At 40.0% G+C, this 26366-nt stretch overlaps 1 protein-coding gene across 3 annotated transcripts in view; it reads left to right on the top strand.

Moving 5' to 3' along the window:
• UNC80 (unc-80 homolog, NALCN channel complex subunit) overlaps positions 1-26366 on the top strand; it is a 115454-nt gene that overhangs the window by 24082 nt on the left and 65006 nt on the right. The window contains exons 11-23 of one of the 3 annotated variants that reach the window (XM_065751264.1): positions 519-659; positions 3429-3697; positions 4327-4680; positions 5428-5559; positions 7497-7644; positions 8965-9113; positions 9917-10083; positions 10764-10865; positions 12139-12353; positions 12875-12981; positions 14300-14399; positions 19082-19254; positions 24562-24774. In XM_065751264.1, the coding sequence (XP_065607336.1) occupies positions 519-659; positions 3429-3697; positions 4327-4680; positions 5428-5559; positions 7497-7644; positions 8965-9113; positions 9917-10083; positions 10764-10865; positions 12139-12353; positions 12875-12981; positions 14300-14399; positions 19082-19254; positions 24562-24774 (2270 nt within the window). Of the gene's footprint in view, positions 1-518; positions 660-3428; positions 3698-4326; positions 4681-5427; positions 5575-7496; positions 7645-8964; positions 9114-9916; positions 10084-10763; positions 10866-12138; positions 12354-12874; positions 12982-14299; positions 14400-19081; positions 19255-24561; positions 24775-26366 lie in introns of all 3 variants that reach the window. The other 2 variants (XM_065751262.1, XM_065751263.1) reach the window with 2 other exon arrangements.

The following is a 26366-nucleotide window of genomic DNA, read 5'->3' as shown; positions in this document are numbered from 1 at the left end:
TAAAATAGATTCAAGGAATGTTTACATTGTTTATTTCTACAGAAAAATCTCTGGAGAAGCAGCAGTGTGGCCATTAAAAGCATAGAAAAGAATATTAATTATTTTTCTGAAGTGAATGTTGCTTATTAGATAGAGTATTGCTTCAGATAGTAAAGCTTACCCTGTCTTAATATTACAAAGATGCAGTGTTTAAATATTGGTTCAAACTTGCAAGTTCACTGAACAAACTATAGGCATGGTTTCTTTTTCACAAACTTCTAATGTCATGAGTTTTCATCCTCACGTTCTCTCCTAGAGATGGTAGACAGCGTTCTTGTATTATTTAGCCAATCTTTACATCGATAAACCTCTACATGAATATCCTATTTTAAGTTGTTTTGCTGTACTTGACAGGGTCCTGGAAAGCCATGGCTTCTGACTCCAACCTTTCCATTTCTGTCTTCAGCTACTGTCTCTTAGAATCTCCAGAAACCTCTCAGATGACTAAACCTAGTACCAAATTCTTGTCTTCACCCTAGGAAAGTTCACCAGACGGGGGAGCTCCGACACAGCCACGGAGATGGAAAGCCTGAGTGCTAGGCATTCACACTCTCACCACACTCTTGTCTCTGATCTGCCAGACCACTCAAACAGTCATGGAGAGAACACAGTCAAAGAAGGTAAATTTAACACATCAAGAATGAAAAATCTCACTGAGATATGAACTCCAGGAAGCTGAGGAGGTGTTACTGTTTCCATGTATAAGTATATGACTAATTGGTTCTTTCTCTGTTTTTTTGTTCTGTGTATAAGTATTTTCTAAGTCTTTCATGTTTATCTTGCACACTTTATAGATAAATATATATATAGGCAGCCATTAGCAGGGAGAAGAGAGAGTTTGTGTTGTTGTTTTCTTTCGTTTTTGTTGTTCTGGTGTGGTTTTTTTTTGTTGTGCTTTTTTTTTTTTTGTCTTAACAGTACACAACAGAAATTTAGACAGAAACTTAGTATTGCTTTGCTGGTTTCATGGGAACTTTGTGTTACTTAGTGCCTCTTTTCAGTCCTCAGTTGTGCTGAAAATCCCACTTTTTTTCTTAATTTCTCCTAATTCAAAATAGAAGCCAAGCTTTGAAATTTGCTTAATCACCGTGGGGCCCATCTGTCTTGGAGCCGTCTGCAGAAATACCAATGCCAGTAGGGCTACTATGAGGGAACCCCTGGTGGGACGAAGTCTGTTCCATAAGGAAGAGCCTTTCTGTTGACAGGACAACTCCACCTTTGTTAAACAATATTAGCCACACAGAGGAAAGTTTTTTTTTCTGTCAACAGAGCTGTCTGTGCTGGAGAGCTTTGCTGGCACTCTGCGCGCTGCCTAAGCACAGCAAGTCTTCCTCCCTCTTTTGTAGTGCTACTAGTAAAATCTGGCCATAGAGATCAGGCCTCAGCTGTGGTAAGTGCAACCTTAAATTTCCATGATGGAAGAGGATATCACACACACCCATGGAGCAGGGCACAATCTGTGTGCATAAGCTGTCAGGCAGCATACCGAGAAGGATGCGTGTGTTTTTATGTGCTGTAGCCTTGGGAGCTCTCAAAGATCTGTGCTCTTTTAGTGCAGCAATTCTGAAATGTCTGATAGAGAATGGATTTGCATCAGTTCTAATTTAGTATGGATGCATCTCCTTTATCCCTGCATTCTGAGTCTGGGCAAAATTCTGCTCCTGGATCAGTTTTGTGCAGTCTATATACGTGATCTCTATGTTCTGTAGGGTAGTAATCCTGCACACTACACCAGCTTTCTAGTCAGATATTTTCTAAAAAGTTGCCATATATAATGCTTGTTACACTGATTGTACCTGAGGTACAGTTGTGCCGCAGCTATTTTGAGTAATAGGACAAATTGCACTATTTTCAGTGGAAGTTTCCAGACTTAGAACAAAACATCTGTCATTGAAGTAAGTACAGATGTTACCTATTATTTTGTGGCGATCTATATCCAAGCATTCTGGTCATTCCTAATTTTCCATCTTTTGTCTAATTTCCCTGGGCAGGGGAAATTTACCAATAAACACATTTCCTCTGTCTGACACACTAAAAATCAGAGATGAAGAATTATGTCCAGTGTAGATGCTGAAGGGGAGTCATGGACACACTTGCTGCAGGCATCCATGGATCTCATTCTCTGCCTTAGTCCCGTCCAGCAGTCAGCTCTATCAGTGATAATGAAATAAAGGTTCAGCACAGAAAAAAGATCTGTTTTGTCGATTTTGGATATGGATTTTTGTTTACTATTTCAAAATAAACTAAGCAAAACTTCAGTGAAATGGAAAAGAGTTACCCTTGTGTATGCACTAGGTGCAGCAGTTACTTCCTGTATTGATCATTAACCAATTTGTAGCCTAGATTAAAGCACTGCCGTTGGCCTTAGGACAATTCTCTTAATAGAAACGTCTTGTTTGGTGCTGGCAGGGTTGCACAGGATGCGCAGACATAGTTGCTACTCTGGTAAGTTGTTTTCAAAATGTAGCCAGTCTGTGGCCAAGTCAATTCCTCACGTTTCCTACTGGATTTGTTACTCATTGAAACGTTGTAAGTAGCCTTAAGCGTAAATTTGTTGTTATTCCATAGTTCTGCTAGCATAACTGCCTTGAAGAAGATGGTCCTATCAGCACGGTGGGACATATGGTTTTGCTATGCTATTGAGTGTACAAACCCATTTTCAAAACGTTAAGCATGGGAAAGTACTTATACTGTGTGCTAGAGTTCAGCATTGAGCATTTAATGAAAATTAGTCTGTGTTGCCAAAATGCTGTCACTACCTGAGCTAGCCAATTTAAAATCATGCTTTGCTATGTCACTATGTCCTTTTTCTGGGTAGTGTGAACTTAGGTGCCACATTACCTTTTTTATCAGTCAATTTTAAATGTTGGTGATGTACTATTGCCAGTAGTGCTGGTTTTTTTTTTTCTCAACTGATGTAATGAAATCTTTCAAGCCAGTCTGACTGAGAAAGCTATTTTAAATTGATTTTGCTGACTTAATTTCACTCCTGTATTCAGCTGCAGAGTGTTTATTCTTTCCCTTGCCTCTGATGCCAAGCACTGCACCAGTAAGGGAAGCAAAGCTAGCCAAAATTGAATCCTCATTTTGGATTAAGTTTAAGTTGTCTGGACTTCCTGTTTTTATCTGCTCTCTAGACTCAGATCAGTTTATGCTGCCATGGTACTATACTGCTAGAGCCATCTTGGATTCTAATGTGTAGCGCCTTTAAGGAAGAAATTAATTTATGCTTTCGCCCCTTCACTCGTTATAGGAATTAGGAACCCGTCTCATCTTTCAGCATTGCAAATTGCATTAAGAGCTGCAGCCTTCTTGCAAACAGCCTCAGTTTGCCATTTTCTATAACTCTGGAGATGGAAATTCACAGGTAGCCATTTTCTTCCTTGCAGTTCGGTCCCAGATCTCTACCATCACTGTGGCCACATTCAACACTACCCTGGCTTCATTCAATGTGGGCTATGCTGATTTCTTCAGTGAGCACATGAGGAAGCTTTGCAATCAGGTGCCCATCCCTGAGATGCCCCATGAGCCTCTTGCGTGTGCCAACCTCCCACGGAGCCTGACAGACTCATGCATCAATTACAGTTGCTTGGAGGATACGGATCACATTGATGGAACCAACAACTTTGTCCACAAGAACGGCATGCTGGATCTCTCGGTAATTGGCAAGAAATGAGGAAAGCCAGGTCCCTCTTCTGTCAATATAGTGGTACCATTGAGATCAGGGTTTTGATGGGCTTTTCCTCCACCTCTTTATATGACTTCTCTCAGCAGTACATAAAGGTCAGTCAGATACATTTGTGCATATCCATAAAAGTCTCCTTTGAGATACTGCAACTCCTATTACTCCTTGCAAGGAGTGCATGTGCATGTGCAATGCACACATCAAATCTTAAGTGATGTTATTTAATTGCTGTGTTCCTAGAGCATGCACTGAATTCCCTGTGAAACAGCATAAAACCGAACAGCACCTTGATGGCACCTTAAAACTCACCCTTACTTCGTTCCTTTTAATGACTTGACAGTGTCTGGTGCACTGAAGCAGTGCTCTTAGACTCACAGGTGTCATCTCATGGTTTTCTTTTCTGCCTGACTGTGCCCAACCTGTGGTTTCTTCTTTTACACCTAGTTTGTAGGCTCTTGGGATTGAGGGTTGTGTTATCAATTCTGAGTTTGTACTGTGCCTGCTATAAAAAGTCTTTGGTGTATGACTAGAATTTCCAGGCATCAAATAGTACTAGGAGAGAAAATCAGTCTAATTTTAAATATGATGTTTGCTTCTACCAGGTAGTCCTGAAGGCAGTTTACTTGGTCCTGAACCATGACATCAGCTCCAGGATTTGTGATGTGGCACTGAACATTGTGGAGTGCTTGCTTCAGCTTGGAGTGGTGCCATGTGTAGAGAAAGTCCGGAGGAAGAGTGAGAACAAAGAAAATGAAGCCCCCGAAAAGAGACCAAGCGAAGGATCCTTCCAGCTCAAAGCTTCTGGAGGTTCAGCTTGTGGATTTGGGCCTCCTCCAGTCAGTGGAGCTGGAGATGGAGGAGAAGAAGGAGGAGGCGGAGGAAGTGGTGGAGGAGGAAGTGATGGAGGTGGCGGAGGAGGAGGGCCATATGAGAAGAATGACAAAAAACAAGAAAAGGTCTGTTTTGCTTCCTATTGTATCACTCTTCAGTGTTCTGTGATATCTGTTCAGACAAAGTATGCGTGTGTATGCAGTTGCCCTTCTGTTTTCCTTTCTTTGCACAAATTGTTTGGTTTTGTTCTGGTGCTCACTGAAGTTCTGCTGAAGAAACACGATAGGGAATCTGTAAGCACTGTAACTTTTCCAGAAGCAGTTTGTGAGTCTTACTTGGACGTTTTCAATATCCTTTCAAAATGCAAAGCCATCATTATTTCTTTACAAGGTTTATCGTGTGTAGCGTATAAGGAAAACCAAAATTCGATGTTTGAGCACAGCTTGTTTTCTTTGATAACTAGGAATCGTGTATTTTTCAATATTGCTGTGAGAATTGGCCAAGAAAGGCTGTTGCTGGCCTCCAAAGTCGCAACTTGGTAGTATAATACCAAAGATATTTAACAAGTATGGTTGGTTTCTGTGTGTCAACTCTCGTTTTCACACAGTTGTTTTTTGAAGTAAACACTGAATGATACAGCATCACATTAATGAGTTTTGTCTTTACAGCATAGCTTTTTAAGGGGAGTTTAAATGGAGGAGGCTGGTGTTGTTGTAACTTGAAAAAAAGTTACAATACACATTTTAAGAGTTACAGCTGTCTAGCAGAGTGTCTGAGGGGTGAAATGTGCTACACTTCGTTGAAAGTAAAATGCTAACAAAACGCCAGTGCTTTTGCCATGGTTTCATACCAGGTTTCTCTCTGTGACTCAGGATGAAGGTCCATCTGTCAGCACCCATAGGCTGGCACTCACAATGCTTATCAAAATTGTGAAGTCCTTGGGTTGTGCCTATGGTTGTGGAGAAGGACACCGAGGGCTCTCTGGAGATCGCCTGAGACACCAGGTATTCCGGGAGAATGTAAGAAAATTAAAGCTCATTAAAATGTCCCCCTTGTACTTTTGACATCAGCTGCTGAGATTTGTCTGCCCCCTCTGTAGCTTTTCTTGTATCGAGTACGAGTATGTTTCTCTTTGTCTGAGTACGTAGACTGTGTTGCAGCCCAGCTGTAGCAGATGTTCAACTTTCATGTTAGCTTCCAGACCTTGGGACTTGATGTAAGAGTACATCTGAGACCCGTGGTGCATTTCAGCACCCAACGAAAAGGTTCTGTGAAAACTCACAAACACACTGGGGCAAAGCCCTGTGTGTGCTGGTATAAGTCACTTCTTATGCTGATGGAACTCCAACAGAGTAGAGTATTCTGTTTGCAACAGGTGAAGCTATTTTGGGTTGCTTATCTAAATCCTGAAGTCTAAGTAGCTACGTTTGCCTTCCCTAATGATAGTTATGACTGGTTGCTGCTGGGCTGCTTCATTAGCTCCTGATACTTGCAGTGCACTGTGCTTGCCGGCATGGTCTTGTACTGCAAGGAAGTAGAAGACCCACGCGCTGTTGAAGGACAAGGCAGAAGGTTACCATTGATTCCTTATACTTCAGAGAATGGTCAAGCTGAAGCATTGCAATGTGCTCAGGATATAACCCAGACATTTATCTTCAACCAGAGGAATTTGACTCTAAGATTAGTCCCATGCCCTATCAAATGGGAGCCTTCCAAAGGCTTTCTCCAGCACATACTTCTTCATTGCATTACTGTGTGTGCAGCAGATAGCTTTTTTTGATGACTGTAATGAGAATTTACTCTACTCCCCGTCCATAGTGGGCATGGGAGCCAGGTGTTTCTCCATGGCTTTGGTTAATGTCAGCCATGCCAACAGAACTGCAATTTGATTCTGGAATTTGAACTAGATGGCTCTGAGATGGATTGACCTCTGTGTCAGTCATCATTATTCTGCTAGCTAGACTCCTGAGTACTTAAGAGACTGCAGAATTAATGTTAGTTGCAGACACAGGGGGACTATGTGGGGTAAGAGAAACCCAATGGTAGAAATACTCTGTACAGAGCACTGGTTGAAAATATGCTATGTTCAGCAAAATGTCAGTTAGGCTTTTACACCATGTTAAGATTTGAGCCAGTAAAACATATAGTCCAGGGCATGATGCTATACGTACATGAATAGGTTTCTTGGAGCCAAAGTTCTTATCAGGGTCATTGAACTGAGGTCTTTATGGGAAGATAAATCTACATGTCTTAAGTCTTCAGCTCTCTCTGTGCGTTTGTCTAGTCAGACTGCTTTGCATGCACCATTTGTGTTGGCTGCATGCACAATTCATGTCTGAGTTACTGGAAAGCTAAGCACCCTTTTGTAGGTAGCAGAAGAGTTGATGTTCCTTCTAAGAGCTGATATTTCAGACTTGCTAATACCAGTCCACTTGGAGTCCCAGTGGGTGGATACTTTTCTGATAAGAACTTGACAACTTTTAAATAAGAAGCTAATTGTTTAAACTGATCACTGGGTACAGCTGAACTGGCTTGGGTCTGAGCCATCAGCTGAAAATCAGGTGCTTGAATCTAAGAAATTATTTCAAAGCAATAAACCTTGACAAAGGTGGTACATTCCTACTTCATTCATGCTCAATTTTACCTTTGGGAGAAGAGGTGGGAGTAAGGCCTTCTGCCATGGCTGAGAATGACTTCAGCACCACCTCCAAACAGCGGCACACGTAAAGGTCCAGTCCCTCCTTATGCTGAATTTCTTGTTTGGTTCAGGGGTGAAACCTGTGTTCTGTTATAGAACTTCTGGCTCCTTGGGGGAGGTTCCTTGAGACAGGAAGGCAGAGTACTGAATAAGAGCAGAAGAGTACCTCACAATACCCATCTGCTATCAGCAATACTCAGACACGTAATTTGATGTGATTTGATTTGACGGATGTCGTTGCAGGCTCAGAACTGCCTCACAAAGCTGTACAAACTGGATAGGATGCAGTTCCGCCAGACCATGAGGGATTATGTGAACAGAGATTCTCTTAATAATGTGGTGGATTTCCTTCATGCTTTACTGGGATTCTGCATGGAGCCAGTCACAGACAGTAAGTATGGCTGGCATCAAAAGTTGTATATTCCTAAATTTTACTGTGAGAAATAAGCCGTGCCTTTTCCTTAAAATAAATAAATAAGAAGTAATTTCTACCCTCAAAACATACATACCATATTCTTAGCAAGCGCAGGTCCGGAGAGTTCAAGCTGGTCCAATTGTAATTGCATGTAGCGATCATGCGGCACCTAGTGCACCTGATATTGAAAGCTTCTCTTTTGATTCCTCCTACCTGTTGTTCGTGGCTCTTCAAAGAAATTATTTTCATTCAGTTATGCCTCAGGCTGGAGGCTTTCTGCTTCATGGCATGAGCAGGCACCAGCTGAAATGGTCTGTTTAATCCAGGGTTTATTCTGAATGGAGATATAATTGAGCATTAAAAATCTCTGTGGTGCCTCAGGTGAGGCAGGAAATAGCAGGAACGGATTGAATAAAACAAGAGTATAAACATAGAGATGTGCATATCTACAATACAAGTGTGTGTTTATGTATACTGAGTTTTTCTTTCTTTTAGGAAAATAGTTCCAGATGCTAATAGAATGACTGGACATTTTTGCTTTGTCACTGAATATGACAGCAATTAACAGTCACTGTTTACAGAATAGAAATAGCTGTTCCCCAGTGTTTGGGGAGGCTGTCTGCTCTATTAGATTCTCTCTGATCTCAGGCATTTCAAAGACTGCATAAAAAAAAAAAAAAAAAGAGAAGCAGGCTTTTATGAAAATGGTGCTCACTGGAAATTTCTTCAGCATTCACCAATTATCACTAGGCTCTGAAGAATGGTGGCTCGTGCAGCTTTTGAAAAGTCTTTCACCTAATAAAACTGGGATATGTCTTGTCTTATAAATGTGTAATGCTTTTTTTGAATTGTTGACAGCTTGTCTCCTTTTGCACCTTGCAAGAACAGCATTCCTCTAGTTCAAAAGGTTTTCTTCTCATGGGTATTGTCACTTTTCAATTGAATTAAACGTCTCTTATTCTTTAAAATAATAAACAATACTTCTGGCTTCCCTATTTAAATTTTGTTTTATTTTATACATTTTTAAGTGAGAGATGTGGATAAGCAGAAGCCAGACTCACTCTAATCTTTTTGATCCTTATTCCTACTACAACCATTTCTGGGAAAATTACATCCTTTTCATTTGTTTCTCCCTCCTCTGCCAAATTTCTTGTGAGGTGAGATTGCCAGAAGTGAGCATAAGACTTTAGATGAGGACTGGCCCTTATCTATCTGCATAGCAAAACGTGCGTCCTTAAACTATCTTTTAAAAATCATTCTAAACAAGAGGGGTTTGCTTGTACTTCAATTTCGCAGACAAAGCTGGATTTGGGAATAACTTCACCACAGTGGACAACAAAACTACAGCACAAAGTGTAGAAGGTATTATTGTGAGTGCCATGTTCAAGTCATTGATCACTCGCTGTGCTTCTACTACGCATGAGCTGCACAGTCCGGAAAACCTTGTAAGTACTTGATTTCATATTCACAAAGGTGCTTTGTCACTTGGTGGGAGCAGCGAGGCTTAACAGAATCAATGTAGTTTAGTTGAATACTGTGTTCACAGTGTTTTGTTGGTTTGAAACCTGGCTGCGTACTTCTTAGCTGGGAATTTTTAGAGTAATGCAAAATCTTTTTGGAAAGTTCACAAATTGAAAACCAGGTCTTAGAAGTTTTGCCCTCCATCCTTTTACCCTCTGAGTTACAGATGACTTGTTAAGTCATAGCTATATATGAACGTTCAAAACTATATAGAGGCTTAAGTGTAGGAGTAGGTTGGGGAATGAGTCATCCCTCTCTTCCCATGATGTAGAGCTTTAAAATAATTAAGAAAAATCCCAAGACACTGGTTTTGAAAGAAAACATGCTAGGTTTTTATGCTTTTCTCTCTACCCCACCGTTTTGGCTTTTTCACGCCTTTTAAGATTATGGGCTAGATAAATGGGCTAAAATGGGCTGTAAGCCATCTCTGCGGCTCCCTCATCTACCCTCTTAATACCTCTACTTTCACTTTAGGCCACTGCAGAGCTTCTTCTGTAGTAGTAATGATCTTGCCGTGCTTCTTCCAAGTGCTCTAAATGGCAGGTTTTCCAGCTTTTGATCTCAGCTGGGAAACACAAACCTTGTACATTAGGAGTAGATCACACAGCAGATCTGATGTAGTCAGAGGAAGTGATGGTCTTCTGAAGAACCTTAGTAACTATTGATTATCACTGCTTCTTTATAACCTGCAGACTGATTTTTCTTTTCATTATGTCTTGCTACCCAGGGCTTATACTGTGATATCCGTCAGCTTGTTCAGTTTATCAAGGAGGCTCATGGGAATGTGTTTCGAAGAGTGGCACTCAGTGCCCTCTTAGACAGTGCTGAAAAGTTGATACCACGAAAAAAAAACGAGGAAACAGAGCAAGAGCTGAAATCTTCTGGAAGCAAAAGGTTGGTATATGGGAGGAAAAAAGTGACTGATTTGAATTTGGCTATATGACTGTATGCACTGGACACAAATGCAGCAAGTCCAAGAGCTTGTGTGTTTTGTCTTTGTAACCTGTTAGTTTCTGGTGTACAGAGTTACACAGTGGTGGCAGCCTCCTTTAAAATCTAATAAACTGAAACAATCACAGATTTGCAAGAAAAGATGTTTAACGTTTCCTACAGGAGTCTAAAGAAAGCAGAACAATGGAAACACTGGAAGAGGAAAGGCTAAAAAAAGAAAAAAAGCATTGTGCAAGTCCCACGATGTTGTTCGGATGTAGTTTTCAATGTATGTCACGTCAGTGTTGTGTATCTGACAGGTAAACCCTGGTATGCAAAGCAAGTCCTGGAAGAAGTATAATCTTGACATGCTTCTTCATCAAAATGAGATGTGCTTTGAGACTTGTTGGGAAGAAGGATTAAGAAAGTTGAAAAACACCCAAAAACCTTGGCTTTGCTTGTCAGAGTAATTGCCTCTTTCAAAAGTGATATATAGAGCGAGGCAATAAGTTAGTAAATTGAGAGTCCATCTCAAAAGCTGTTTGATTGTTCAGCAGCACTGATTTCCTTGTCGTGTAGCTACGTGATAAGCACTGGATGAGCTATCTACTCACGGTGTCTGATGATTTACGTTGTCTGAATAGATCTGAGGTGGGAAGTGTCATCATTGACAAAGGTCAGGCATCAGCTGCACCCGATGAATGTCGCAGTTACATCTCAAGTCGCCCAATGCAAACTCCAGAACAGTAAGTGCATGTTATTTCACAATGTTATTGCTGGTAGCTTGTCTGGGGTTAGTACAAAGTGGGAGTACATCAAAGAATTATTTCCCTGGATGGTGCAGCATGAGTGTTGAAGGTCTGAACAGTTGCTGGTAACATCGAAGTAATGCTTATTTTCAGTGCTGGTGGCTGAAATCAGCTTGATTTTCATGGGCAAGCACCAGAGATTGTTTAGAGACACCACAGTAACCTGTCAATATTGCTTACTATCCATAGCCTTGAATATGACGGTCCATCTTCGTTGCTGTTATCACAGCTGTTCTTGATGCTTTGTTTGTACTTCTGGGGGGTGACTCCATTTATTTTCAAATTCTGAGTTGCTGCTGAGAATGCTTTACTGCCCCTCAAGAACTCATTTTGGCCCCGGAGTCTGCTCAAACTGTTGCATTTCCCTTAACAGTATATGTGCTTTACCAGTTTTCTTAATGAATGAACCAGCCTGCTGTTAGGCATTGCACATTTGAAGCTTCTGTTGTCCAGAGAACTCTGAAATGTAATATCGAAGTGTAAATTTAATCAGTTTTCTTAAGAATTTCAGAAAGTTTTGTGAATGGCTACTGGTCTGTTGAGTTGCTTTGGACAAGCCGTTTAACTTGTCTGTGCCCTGAAAACCAATCTGTCTTACTAAGGTTTTTTGAGATGCACAAGTGTCAGAGCTCTATATTACGTTTCTCCTGCATGAATTAAGCCTTCAAAGTCTCTCCTTTGCTGAGACTGCAAAAATAATGGAAAGCCTTTGATTGCTATGCAGACTTGAAGCAAGCTCTTCTGGGCGTTGCCACAGCCACAAGAGATTGCAAGAGTATAGCAGAAATTGTTGCTCCCATTGCAAGTTGCAGTAAGTTAATGGGAGCTAAGACTCCAGCAGGTTCACAAATGGCTATCATGATGTCCTAAAGTGTTCCAGTGCACACACTTGTAGAAAGCGCCAGTGTAGTCTTGTTGATAGAAGTCATTTTGACCTAAAGAAGATGATGTGCATTTCACTTGTGCAAACAAAAAATTGGAAGGACCTATTCTGTGGGCAAACTGTGAAGAGTAGAAGAGAGAGTTATTTTGTACCTTGAACAATATTGAACGTGTTGTTGATTATGTTCTACTGAGAAGAGTATGTTTGGAATTGAAAATGTAACAACCCCAAAGAATAGAGAGGTCAGTGCGGGCTGCTGGAAGGAGGCCTCGTTCCCCTGAACATCCAGTTCACGTTTTGTTGTTCTTTATGGCTTTTTTTTTCCAGTGATGAGCAAAACCAAGGTGCCGTTCTAGGACGCAAGGACTTCTGGAGAAAGATGTTCAAATCACAGAGTGCAGCAAGTGATACCAGTAGTCAGTCTGAGCAGGACACATCTGAATGCACCACTGCTCACTCTGGGACCACTACAGACAGGCGCTCCCGTTCCCGTTCTCGACGAATCTCCCTTCGAAAGAAACTCAAACTCCCCATAGGTAAATGTATGTCTATTCCTATTCTATATATGTATTGCATGGGCAGAGAAGCACAGATAGATATATCTCTCTTAAAACATATTATGTCATAGTTCCTTATTGTCCAAGCATACTTGGTATTTTCCTTGGTGAAGCTGGGAAATGGCTGCTTTCTCCATTTTATAGGTGGAGAACTAAGCCAAAGGGAAACCCAAGCGGTTTACTGAAGGTAACAGAGTGTCTGTGGCAAAACAGATCTCCAAAGTAGCAGGCTAATACCTTAATCTCTCGAGCATTCCTCCTCTTTGTAAAAGAGAAATATCCAAATAGCATCTAGGTAGATAAAGCATGCTGGTGTATTTACAAGTCTCATGACCTAGCCTTGCATGTAGGTAATGCATGTAACATGACATGGTTGCTTTCTCCTTACCTCCCATTTTACCACACCCTGGCACGGCAATTTCAGAGAAATATGCTGCAATTTCTAATAAATAGGTTCTACTTAAAACCATTTTCAGAACTGCTCTGAATAGCTTTATTTGCAACAGGGAACTGGCTGAAGCGGTCCTCCCTCTCTGGCCTGGCTGATGGGGTGGAAGATCTCCTAGATATCAGCTCTGTTGACCGTCTGTCTTTCATCAGGCAGAGTTCCAAGGTAAGTGCTTTGGACTCCGTCTCAGAGAGCTCGCAAGGACAGGATCTGACTTGTTTTGCCTGCCCAGGGGAACACTGTAATCAGTGTTGGCATTGCAGCCCAACATGATTGACTGGTGACAGAAATCTAGGGAGTTGATCACGTGGCTATTTGAAACTTGACTTCTGCAAAATAAGACACTACCTTTTTCATGTAAATTTACTTAGAGTAATTCATAGATATTTGTGCCAGGTACCAAGAGTCCTCGGAGTAAGGACTAGGAGAAAACTGTTTGTCCCAGCAATAGATGTTACAGTGCTTGCTGATCCCTGAAAGCAAGGAAGTCTTCTGTTTTTTTCCCCACTCTCTTTACTCATACCTGTTGTTCAGTACTTGCACAGTAGAAAAACCTAGTTCATATGTAATAGCATGTGTGTTTGATCTTCTACCAGCCTGCTTCCCCCTGAAAAAGCTTGGTGGAGCTGCACTATTTGCAATTCCATCCATGCTGCAGGATTTCCAAATCCTGTCTGTCCCTAAATACTGATACGTTGCCTTTTGCAGCAGTTGCAGTATGTTGTCTCCTCCAGCTATGTAAGAGTCGTCTTATAGAAAACAACAGCTTTTCCTCTTCCCTTTAAATACAGATGGTGTAGACTGGAGACAAGCTATACTTGGGCACCATGGTATTTTTCGATTTTCATGTATTGTCTTGTCTGTCCTGAACTGCATAGTATTGGAAAAACATTGAGGAAAAGCTTTAATGAAGCAGTGTCAGTATTTGATGAAGAGGGAAGAGGATGTTGTTGAGAACAGTGTGTGGTCAGGGTGTTTGGGAGATATAACTGAAACAGTAATAAAGTGCAGAATGCGGTCTTGCTAGAGGAGGATAAGGATGGGGAGTGTTAGAACCTTGTCAGAGAGAGTGCTGAAGCCTGATCCCCTGCACGAGGGATGTGATAGTGGTGGCTTTGGTATGTGAATAGCTGCCTGTCTCCATTCTGGGATGTGAAGAAGACTAGGTAAAACTTCTGTTGTCTGCTTGTCCTTGTTCATGGAGAAAGAAATGAGGATCCTGTAAATACCCTTAAGGTTTAACTGTTAGTCACATCTCTCTGTGCTTCCTTTGTGCCTTTACAGCCTTTTATGAAAGACCAATCATTTAAGCAGAAAGATTAAAAGATTAAGTGCTTCAGCATAGTTGAGTCTCTGCAGATCCACTTGTGTTGCTATGGTGATTCACTGTGCCATAGCACTTTCCTAGGTGCTTTATGTTAAGCAAGGAAGATTGAGAGGGGGTAGCATGGCACAACCTAACGTGCCCTCGGTCTTTGCACAGGTGAAGTTTACCAGTGCGGTGAAGCTGTCAGAAGGAGGGGGGCCAGGAGGTGGCCTGGACAATGGGCGAGATGAAGAGGAGAATTTCTTCAAGCGTCTTGGTAAATGGCGCACCTGCCGAAGACACCCATCCAAGCTTCATCACACAGAAGAAAAAGATGGTTAGAAATCAGGGTTCTCGTCTCCTTTTTTTCTTTCTTTTAATTTTCTTTTTTAATCTCCTTCTGTATTTCATCCCTTTCCCTTTTTTCTGCTTTCTCCATAGTTTTTGTATCCATTCTAGCCTTCTTCATCTTTTTAGTCTTTGTAACTGTTTTCTTTCCCTTCCTTCTTTCTTTTGTTTTGATTTAGAAAATCCTCTAGCAAAGTCTATTTGGTTTTTTTTCCCAAGACTATCCAAATAAATTATGCAAATACAATATTTGGGCTTTTAAAATCAAATTGAATTTGATCAACACACCTGAAAAATTGATGCTTGCTTCAAAGCACTGATTCATTTCGGAATTAGGTTTGTAAATCTTTCATTGCCTAATATGCCAATGGATATTCCATCAGTTTTGTTTTTTTTTTTCCCTCCAATTTGTGACCATTTGACAGTTTTAGCAAAGATCTGCACTGATGAAATGCAAAACCCTGCACAAATCTTGTTAAAATTATCTCTTTTCTTCTGTGTTTGCATGTCTAATGTCTGCATACCATTTGTTAGGGATGCTGTCCCTTTTTCATAGCACACAAAATAATGGTAACACTACTTTTCCACAGAAGTATACTTAATTGCAATGCATTTTCAAAATCAGCAGTGTTTGAAAAGTGCCTTTGAATACTACAATGTCATGATATATTCTGTTTTCAGATGTCTGTCATGCAGTCATTCACCTGCTCGTGTCCTCAGCTCAGATCTCATCCTTGTTGTTCAGGAAGACAGCAATCTCCAAGTTTGACTACTGTATTTCAAAACAAAACAACAAAAACAAGAACTAACCACAAAAACTAACTCCCAAAAGCACACAAAAAGGAGTAGCTTTCCTGTTTCACCATGATTTCTGTACTGACTAATGGAGTATGATCCATTATCTGACGTTTTGGTTTTCATTTTCTGACATGACACTCTGGCAGTGCATTGTTTTCTACCATCATCTGCCCCAGACATGCAATGTAATGCATGTAAGCCATCATTTAAGCAAATGATTCTAACAAAGGATGAGTAGGTCTCACAAATGTAGGTAGATAATCATTCTGCCGTGGTAGAAACACTGTCAACTTTCTCCTAAGTTAAAGATATTACTCCTCTAGGAGTTTACCTCACCCCAGCAGCTTGTAGTGTGGTTTTAGCTGAAGGTGTAAATCTCCACAAGAGAAGAAATCGCATGTGCTACTGTGCACTGAAGTAAGTGTGAAATGCTTCAACTATTTTTTATCCCAACTCTTCCTGGGAATGAACAACTGAGGGGCAGTATCATCTTTAGGCTGCTACAGCTGTTTCTGCAGTGCTCATATTGTGTTGTGGTTAATGTTTTCTTGCAGGAAACACTTTATCAGCATTAGTAAGATAAAAATACTTTTGCACTTGTTAGTTTGCTTTTGTCTAGGGTGCCCGTGTTGTTGATTTAGTCTCACAGTTCTAGTCTTGGTCCTATGAGCTTTGCTCTGTATGTGTGGCACATCTTACGTCTCTTGTAAAACTCAGGTGATGTGTTAGCTACAGGCTTTGTGAACATTTTAACAGTCCTTATTTCAGCCTTCTGTACATAACATCAGAATTGATCTAATTAATTACAAGAACTTGAGGCTTTTTATACATATACACCAGTGATAGGAGACACATTACGTGTTTGTTTTTGAAATAAGTGCCTTAGAAATGCAATTATAAAGGTGATACAACAGGTTAAAAACGAAGATCCTTACATGTGAGTTTGAGAGTCAGGCCAGTTGTCTAATGATGTTCATGAGGAGGGTTGTCTGATCACTGAGGCAAAGAAAGGGTAATTAAGGCTATACAGCAAAGTGTCACAAATTGTTGTCACTGCATCCACACGCATATCTAGTATACAAAGAAAGCCACATAAGCAAAAACAATAGTTCAGTTGTACATACTTGCATGTACGTTTATGTATGGGCATATTAAAATTGATGTGAGGCCCTTTCAAGGTGGAAGAACTTATGGCAGTAGAACAGCTTCATACAGAGAGCTTTCTAATTTGCAGTACTTCTCTATCTTCCATACAAGCCTGCAAGTTTTACATGTATACTGAGAACAGAAGCCTGCTGGGGTAGAGAGATGTGCTATTAAATCCTTCAAATTCTCATGAATATTCTCATGAAATTCAAAATCTCTAGAATAATCTGAGGCATTATTTTGGAATGTAATTCTACCTTTCCATTCCTGTCATTCATGATGCTGCACCATTACAGTGCTTGTGCTTTTCTTCGTGTTTTTGGTTGTCTTTATTTAATGCAGTAGACAAACTAAAAAAAAAAAACCCCACAAATATGCTAGAGTAAATATATGTAGAGAGAAAGAGAGGTAATAGAATCATTTGTCACGCCTTTTATGAACTGTAACTGTGATGTGTCATCTAGACCACTCTAAATTTTTGTCTACGTTGGATATGTATGTATGCGTGTTTGTGTGTATGTTTGTATGTGTGCATGTATATACATATATACACACAAATATATGTGCATTCATGCATTAGAATTATTTTAATAATCTTTTTACTTACACTAAGCACACTGCATATACACAGAACTGAGTTACAATGTTTAAATTGAGAGCCTTTTATGGTCCTTCAGGCAATTATTGAAGACATTTTGATGACCATAGGGAGGTTGCTTTGGCTTTCATGCCACACACCGAAGGGAATCACACCATACGCTTGCTCCAAGGGATGATCTTGTGTTCACACAAGAAGCAATTCTAGGGAATGGGTGCATGGACATCCAGTGTCCCTATTATGTTAGGAAATGGCTTCTGCTCACTGGATGAGGTTTCTGTGAGCTGAATCACACTAAGTCTTTGTAAGCTAGGGACAGCTGCCGTGCTGATAGCAAGGATACTCCAGGATTGATTCAGAGGACAACCATCAGCTGCCTCTGAAGGGTTCTGTTGCAAAGCTTCAACAGATTGAAGACTGGGGCTGCAAAGGGCTGTAGCATTTTAAGTCTAGGTAATGCCTTTGGCAGACTTTTCTGTATCCAGAGTTCATGTTTCTATTCTTTATCTCATATGGGCTACAGGTCCCTACATGGAAAAAGTTCATTGTACTTTGGATGAGTTTAATGTTAAAACAGCCATTGCAGGAAGGCTCAGGCAGGATACTGCAGGCTATAAGGTAACAGGAGGAGTTGAAAGAAAAGGGTATTTGTGCTTACTCGCTTACGTAAGCGTTCTTCCTGTTTTTTCTACTTCTTTATTTGTGTTTGTTACCTTTTGATGAAGTATTTCCCAAAATAGGAACATTGTTGGTTTTTTTTTGCTGTAAAACTATGTACACCTTCTGTGGGGCGAGAAAGGGTACAGATATCTTAAAGAAGTTTCTTGACATTCAGCATACCTCTGTTTTCATAGGGGAAAAAAAATGCTCCACATTGCTGTTTTTTGTTTCTTGGTGTTTTTTTTTTTTTTTTGTTATGACTATTTGTAGTATGTAAATGCTTTTTAAGAAATTTTGGGAACTGAGATCTCGAAGAGATTTTGAGTTTTCAGACGTTCTTTCCTGGAGAAGAAGCCCCAGAAGTGCTGTAGAGCCATTTTGCCTCTAGTCTTCCAAGTCTGTGTTTGAAACTAGTCTTAAATTTTCCACGCAGTGTTTTGTTCTTCAGTGCTTTATCCTTCAATATTCTGTAACCTTTTGTGCCTTCACACGTAGACAGAGTATTTTGGATAAAGACAAAAAGCCCTAGAAACTACCTGTTCTTATTTTGACCAGTCACATTGGCCTTGAAACTTCCTTCCTGTTTTCTTGTGTTTTTCTATGACTGTCTGAACTCTGAGTAGCGACTACATAATGATCTTCTACATTAGGAAGCATTAATTTCAATCTGCAGTGAGATTAAGTCTGTTTATCACGTGACCTCAGTATGTAGCTTGAAATACTGTTCGAAATAAGCCCTTGTGAGCTTCCTAACTCCATTTTCAAAAGAAATTTTTGTAGGGAAACATCCATCCCAAAGAGTGCAAGGCATTTCAAGGGAGAAAAGCTGGTGTGACTGAAGATATTTACAAACTGAACCTGTTTTCACTTTAGGTGTTCTGGTCATCGCAGAAGACGCGTGCCTAAAAATTAGGCAGTATATGATTCCCTTATATAACTTTTACTGATTTTTTTTTATGTCCTACTACACAATATAATAATATATGAGGAGTAAAGTTTATATATGTTCCACTTTAAGGTAAAATTAGAAACTAATAGATAAGGTAGGAGAGTATTCAAGAAAAAGAGGCAGTAAGCATGACTTAACATCTTCTGTATTAAAGAGATGGGGAGGAAGAGCTATGTTTTTGTTCAACTCTGCTGGGGTAGATCTGGGTCTTCCAAACTGATTAGGGTGGCACTGTTTTGGGAAGACATCAGTGTGACCAAGACCAAAATTTGCATGAAGATTTAAAAAATGCCCTTGTTACCTTCAAGATAGCACATCAAAGTTAGGAAGGGTTTTAAACTAAAACTCTTCTCATCAGGAGTTTTGTACCACTTTTTTTTTTTTTTTTAATTGGTGAGAGATGGTGTTTCCTTCTCCCTGCCCTTCCCTGCAATCCCCTCTGTACTCTTTACCTCTTTAGGTTGCCATAGCTTTGATGATCACTTGACCTCCAACCAAGAAGGAGGAAAGTCCAAGAATGTTGTGAACCTGGGAGCGATCCGCCAAGGGATGAAGTGCTTTCAGTTTCTCCTGAACTGCTGTGAACCAGGCACTATCCCTGATGCCTCCATCTTAGCAGCGGCCCTGGATCTTGTAAGTCATTCACTGGTGTATTTTACCTGCTGAGTGAGAGAGCATGTGCATATGTGATGGTCTGTTGTCATTCACTAATGCTGGTCATGCAGAAAGCAGGTAAAGCATTACAGCAGTGTCAACTGTTGCTTTGTTAGCTGGAGTATTAGCACCCATGACTGGATTAGTCACATTAGTGCACGAGACATTAGTGCACATGACACATTAGTGCAGAGAAATTGGATTTTTTTTATTAGGTGGATCCCAACCACTAGATAACTGTCAGCACAAAACTTTTATTCTCAAACTTCAGATTTTGCTCACATCTGCACTAATATCAGCTGAAGGTAATTGCTAATCAGGTCACAGCTAGTTCTGCTGTCCATCTTCCAGGTGAGAGGTGCTTTCTTTACTAGTCCCCTCCACTTTCTTTGGGGTTTATTGGTCCTTTATCTGAAAGCTATGTAAAGAATTGCTGACAGTAAAACCTGTTACAGTCTCAAAGTCGGTTCCTACCAGTCAAGGTTGCAGTGAGCTTGGAAGATGAGGGTAGTCACGCCTGCTGTGTGCTGCACACATTAATTCCTCAAGGCTGCCAGAATGCAGTTGCATTGTGCATGGACAGGGAAGAGTCATTGCTGTCTAGCAATTGTGTCACCAAAATCCTTCTGACTCAATGCAGCAGAAGCAGCAGGCACATTTGTGGGTACTGCACCTAAAAATGAAACAGAATGGTGAAGGAAGATCACTTTTCATTAAGCTGTGTGATTAATAGTTGCTTCAAGACATGGCGAAATATGATTAAGCAGGATGTTCATTGCACAACTTTCCTGGTGTAGGGAACATGCCTTGGCAGGGGGGTTGGACTCAATGATCTCTTGAGGTCCCTTCCAACCCCTATGATTCTATGATTTGAAGTTGTAGAATAAAATATAGTGCAGTAAATAAAACAATGTTGCTTTCACTATAGCCTCTGAAAATGTGAGTATTTTATGTTAACGTATCTATTATGCTGCATTTCTCATACATACTAATATATTCATGTAAAGTTTCAGGGGAGTTGGTAGTATTTTTACATCACATCAGTACCATCAGCACACCTTAATCCATTTCTGGATGAATTGCAGTTTTGCTCTGGCAAGTTGACTTTAGAGATCATCAGGCATTTATGTTCTATATTTCTATGTTTGCTATCAGTGTGCAGTTGTGTAATGAAGGCAGAACTGCCACACAGCATCTTCTATGAAGAATGTGTACTGAGGATATTTGAAAACTTTGGACATCTAGATTTTCTTGTTATTGTGGCTAGAATTGTCATAATAGAAAAGCAGTACTGTAGCTGTCTGATTCTGCTTTTCTTTCTTGGACTTCTGCTGTGTGATCTTAGACAGGGTGTTACTTGACACTCAAGTAAGGATTTTTTATCTATGTGAGTCTGTAATTCTGCAGCCCAGTAGCTGGGAGCAAGGTAAGCCTTGAGTCTTTAGTCTCGAGTAAACTGTCTCTTTACAAGTTAGCACATGGCTATTTTGTACTAGTTATACTTCATAACTAGTAGTTAAGAAGCAGAAATTTGTATCACCCGTTAGAGTGCATATAAACCTACTCTTTCTTCTGTTGTCTTCTGTTCCCTGCAATCTGAGAATGAAACAATTTAAGCCCCGATCAGTTGTTTTAGTAGCCATGATTTTATCTTTTTCTCTGTTTTCTCATTGCTTTACCTGCATGTTTTCTCTGCGTTCTGTGAGGTGCTGTGTACCACGATGTCACTTTAGAGTAGCTGTGGATGTGAATGAAAGCTTATGCTTCTGGGGTCAGAATTTCTAGGAAGTCTGCAGCGAAAGGTGATGGAAACCTCATTCAAATTACAGAGTATAATTACCTTCTTAGATGGCATATTGTTGGAGTTATATGGAAGTGAAGAAATCACATGCACTGCAGGTTTTGGAAGGGGACAACTGCTATCATGTCAGTGTGTTTCTTAATGACAGTGTGCTGCTACAGAAAATTCCCATATTTTATTTCAATAGAGCATATCCAGCAGAAAATGTTTTTTTTTAAACTTCTCTTTTCAAGCTTTTGAAGTCATAGTTGGAATCAGTTCTGTTGCAAATTAAAAGCTGCTTATGTCACTTTATCTTGCCCAGTTGCTATGGCAACCTTAAAAAAATAAAAGGGTGAACTGCTTTTAGTTTTAGTTCTTTCATGAACCTTTTCAGCATGCTTTTTCATGCAGATTTGCACCAAAAATATCACATCTTCTACAGAATTAAAGATCTTTGTTTACGCTGATTTGCAACATCGAATTCAGTAATAGGAGCAGTGAAACAAAGGCTACATCCTTATGGTACTGATTCATTTGTGCTTAAAACAGAGGGTTTCCTTAGGGTTAGCAACCATGTAATTAACATAATTTCCCAGAAGAACCTGTCCTTGACTGAATTTTATAAAACTGCAAGCTGTTTATGGCTTTGTGTACACTTAATGACATTTGATAATATGTCGCAGACAGTTTCATCACTATGTCCCTAGCTGAAATCCCGGCTTGGTAATAATAAACTGATGGTTTCTTCCCTTATAAGAAACTTTGGTGCTTTGTAGGCAAGCAAAACCATGTTTCTGTTTTGTAAGTTTATGAAGAGGGTTCAAAAAAACCACCATCTAGCATTATATACAGGAGTTTGCTCAAGTTTTGTGTTAAGACCAGTACCTGTTAGAATGGCTCTGTTTTGTCTAGCTGTGAGAAATGTCATCAGAAGTCTTAGGGGGGCTGTATTCTTTCCATGTTCGTGTTTGCAGTGGAGAAATATTTGTCCAGGGGAGAACATATTACCTGAAAGGAAATCAGATTGCTGTCTCCATGATATATATCTGGGAACAGAAGCAGGCAGTCATATTGTCATATATGTCATGTATATGACATATATGACAATATGACATATATGTCAGTACAAAAGCACTCTGCAAAGGCAGAGTGATATAGTAGGTCTGATGTTAGAAGTGGACTTATGAACAGTTTCACGGGCAGGGACCAGCTTGTGAGAGTATTGCTGCAATGTTAAGTTTTGACAGTGATTGTGGAAACTTGTGTTCTTTTCAGCTATGCATCGCCTGCCTGACTCATTTCTCTCCATTTGTGATGTGTTTCTCTGTGGTGTGAATCCATCCCTGTTCATTCTGTCACATCTTCATCTTTCTCTTGCTGCTGCTTCAGTTTACACTGAGCCTCAGGTAAGCTGTCACAGGGAGCTTATGCCCCATGATGTTCAGAAAGCCCTCTTTCATGCAAGGGGGCATTCTGTTGTTTCTGAATTTGGAACTCCATTGCTCGGCCTTGTTCCTCCTGCCCTTCACTCCCTATCCTAGATAGACTCCCTTCATTGTAGTAGCTGAGTGCTTTCATAACCTTTAGAACATGCATCTTTGCAAGATTCCCATATACTAAGAAATCATGATTTATAATCATGATTTATGTGTAGTGAATTGAAACAGGATACCAAAGATGGGACTTGTTTTTCCCAGTGATTACATGTCTCCAAATCTGGATAAGGTTTTATTGTGTGAGAATTAAATCAGCAACAACTTTTACATGCTCTATCTTCCATATTTCATGTGGACAATAAGCAGTTTGTAATGTGATAGTCGTTAGTTTGTTTCCGGTTGCTGATCAGTGTCTGCTTGCAGATTTTTGCCTTCCTGGTCAGAACGTTGAATCAACATTAATGTACTTCCTATTTAAGTGAATGACTAAAACATTGCTGTTTTATTCTGTCATTTGAATAAAACATAAGCAGAGAGCTTGTATTTTATATAAATGATGAATGAAAATACCAGTCTGCAGCTTTAAGCAGCAACAAGATGTTGCATTACATCAGGAAGCAGTTAACGTGTGTTTTCTTTTTAGCATGGGCAACATATAATTCCCCCTCCCCTTTTTTTTCTTTTGGCAGTCTTTTAAAAGAGGTGAGGGTTGTTTTTTTTTCCATCTTGTAAGTAATTTCTGTCCTTTATTCCATCGGGAATAATTTCTAAGTTTATCTGCAGTGCATAATTTGAGCACTGGTTGAAAATTTGCATTCAGCTTTTGATTAAGGCCCTGTGGGAAACATTATTTAATCATGTTGTACAGACCAAGTGCAGGCCATCTTCCTTGATCTCAGAGACCATTTGTTCTTCATTGACCACAATTGAAGAACCTGCCCTTAATAAATGAATGGTCATCTGTGTAAACTATCTCACTAAGGCTGGCAGCATTTTGGTGCTGGAATAAGTTTGTACTCTGTGAAATTTCTGCTAGGGAACCTTCAAAGCCAGCTTGTGAAATGTGGATGCTGTTTTGTTGTTATTGTATTTTAAAACCTGCTGGCCTCGGGGGCTTTTGCTTGTGTAAACAACAGGAAAAGAGGGGGAAGATTAAATGAAAATGAGAACTATTCACTTTTAGTCATTTTCCACAGTTGTTAAGATGTTGTTTTCACAGAGCTGTGGACTACTGGGAAGAAAGTTCCAAAACTGAGCTACCCTTTAGGAAACAAATTAGTGTCCATTTTTGAACATATCTGTGTGTTTCAGAATTGCTCTGTGTTGAGCTAACTTAGGTTCTACTGGACCATTTCAGACAAAGATACCCACAAAATCGTATTTCCAATTAAAGAAAATGTCTCCTCCAAGTTGAAGAGTGAAGGGTCCCCATGACAAATAAATAAGGTCTTCAGATCTCAGCTGCCTGTTGTTAAGTTTCAGTACTAAATTGTATGGTACCTGCTAAAGCTATTGCAGTTAGGTCAGTGAAATTCTGTTGTCTTATTCCAGTTGAGGATCTGCTTAGAATAAGTGCAGAAGAACACTTTTCCTAGTTTCAGCAAGTCTCCGTTCACGTTTCCACCCCCAAGTTGCACAAGCAAAATACAGCATGACAAATGCAGGGATTCATACGTCTGTGCTGCTTATTTTTCAGGCTCTCTAGAGGTGAAAAGAAAATATTATGAGTGATTCCTGCAGCAGAAGTGTCAGGTAAACACTTCTGCTTTCTGATAGTTAGGTGGTTTCTGGAAGAAATGATTATGCAGGGATAGTGAAAGAGAAGATTGTTTAGAATGTGGTTCTTTTTGCCCCTCTGGTGGTTCACCAAAGTATAAATGCTCAGTGCTGTGGGCCTTGATTTTTGAGGCAGAGCTTGAGGCAGCGATCCTATTTTCAGACTTTGATGGAGAGATTGCTCAGACTGTGTGGCAAGCTTATGATCGAGTGATAAAAGCACAAAGTTCTCTTAATATTTAGTTTTTGAATGTATGTATATTGAGGGTGATTTTTTGCAAACGTTTTCAGGAAGCTCCTGTAGTGGCAAGAGCAGCCCTGTTCCTTGAGTGTGCACGCTTTGTTCATCGTTGCAACCGTGGCAACTGGCCTGAGTGGATGAAGGGCCACCATGTGAACATTACCAAGAAGGGCCTGTCCCGTGGACGTTCTCCTATTGTTGGCAACAAAAGGAACCAGAAACTGCAGTGGAATGCAGCTAAGCTCTTCTACCAATGGGGAGACGTAAGAGCTTATTTTTCTTCTATTTACATTTAAAAACGAACCAAAATGTGAAGGTAATTTCAGTTTCAGTAAAATGGGGACTCACAAACCTCCATTCCAAATTCCATGTTGTGGCTTGCCAAGGCGAGCTCTTCTAGTCAAAATTAATGTTGTTAGGATGTAACAGAGATGCTGTCCCTGTCCTTACCATGTTCAGTCAGAAGATCTTTTTGGCTCGCTCTCCTGACTCCATCACTTTGCATATTCCGAACACTGAATGAAGAGTATGAGCAGTGATTTTATCTACCTTCCAAATATTTATTTGTAGCCTAGATGTGATGATGTGTATTCATAACCTTCGGTGGGTTTCTTTGACATAATTGTTCAGTCTCCTTTTGCACACATAGAATTCTTTGGTGAGGAATTCTGCAGAGCTACTACTGCATGTCATCTGAGTAGATGGCTTGGCTTCCTCGAGTTTCATTTGACCACGATCTCTTAAAATATGTGAACAAGGCTATTGCCCCATCTGGTCCTGTCAGTGCTCTTGAGTTTTTTTGGAAGCCCATACCTGCTGAAGGTCTGATGCTTATTGTAAGACGTTTCACACATTTAAAAATAAATAAGTAAATATTAAAGGGGACTCACCATTCTCTATTTGCTAGAAAAACCAAGATTGATACATGCAGATAATACATTTTAGGAACTGAGATCTTTTTAGGTAGAGTGGTGTGGGGTTATGTATGATTGCTTTAATGTAAGGCTGGTGAATAGTATAAATAATATCTGATATGTTATTGCTTTCTGCAGATGCAAGCAATCTATTTCTTCCTCAACTGGCTGAAACATGAAAAGGAAAAAAAAACTGAGAGAGATGTGGAGTTTATTTAACAATATGCAGATTGCTGATTTAGGCAACTATTTGCATCAGCTTGCAAACCACAATATAATAGCACCTTATTTTCTTTGTGTAGCAGAATCTACTCATTTCCTTGTTGCTGGATTTTACAGGGACTGCTAAAAAACAAGGAAGAAGAGCTGTAAATGCTAACTGTTTGTGACTGCTTATTTGTTTCTGCTTTGCTTCAGCTGAGAGGAAAATCACATAGTGCTTGCATGATCATCAGTCTGACTTCCAGAAGATTCAGAAATCCTCTTTAAAATCTTTCTCTGAATCCATCCCTAAATCATGGAAGCCAAATGGCAAGTGCTGGTTAGAACTTCAAAGTTTAAAACACTTCCTCTCTATCAAAGTGGTATTATCATAGGATCAAATTTTACATTCTTGTCTATGCATTCTTTATCTATACGCAACAAAGAAAATAAAATCCTATGAAGTGTCTTAGAAGGAAACCAAACTTCTTGCTAACACATCCTTAACTGTAGCTTTGCTGACAGCACCGCAAGGGCTGCTTGCAAGCTGATAAGGATGCTGACAAAAACTAGCAACAAATAAACAGTCACTGCTCTTGTAGAGAATGTAACAGTATTCAGTGGAAATCTGTTTGCCTGTCTTTCTTATATATGTAGGTCACTCCAAAAGAAATACCCCCTATTTATTTCAGTGGAGACTACAACAGATTCAAAGAGCACAATAATACTATTTGATAGAG

This window comes from Cyrtonyx montezumae, unplaced genomic scaffold (genome assembly GCF_038088225.1).
Source record: "Cyrtonyx montezumae isolate F1298 unplaced genomic scaffold, pur_monq_1.0 scaffold_7, whole genome shotgun sequence".
In the NCBI taxonomy this organism is placed as follows: Eukaryota; Metazoa; Chordata; class Aves; order Galliformes; family Odontophoridae; genus Cyrtonyx; species Cyrtonyx montezumae.
This window is presented reverse-complemented; position numbering and strand designations above follow the sequence as displayed.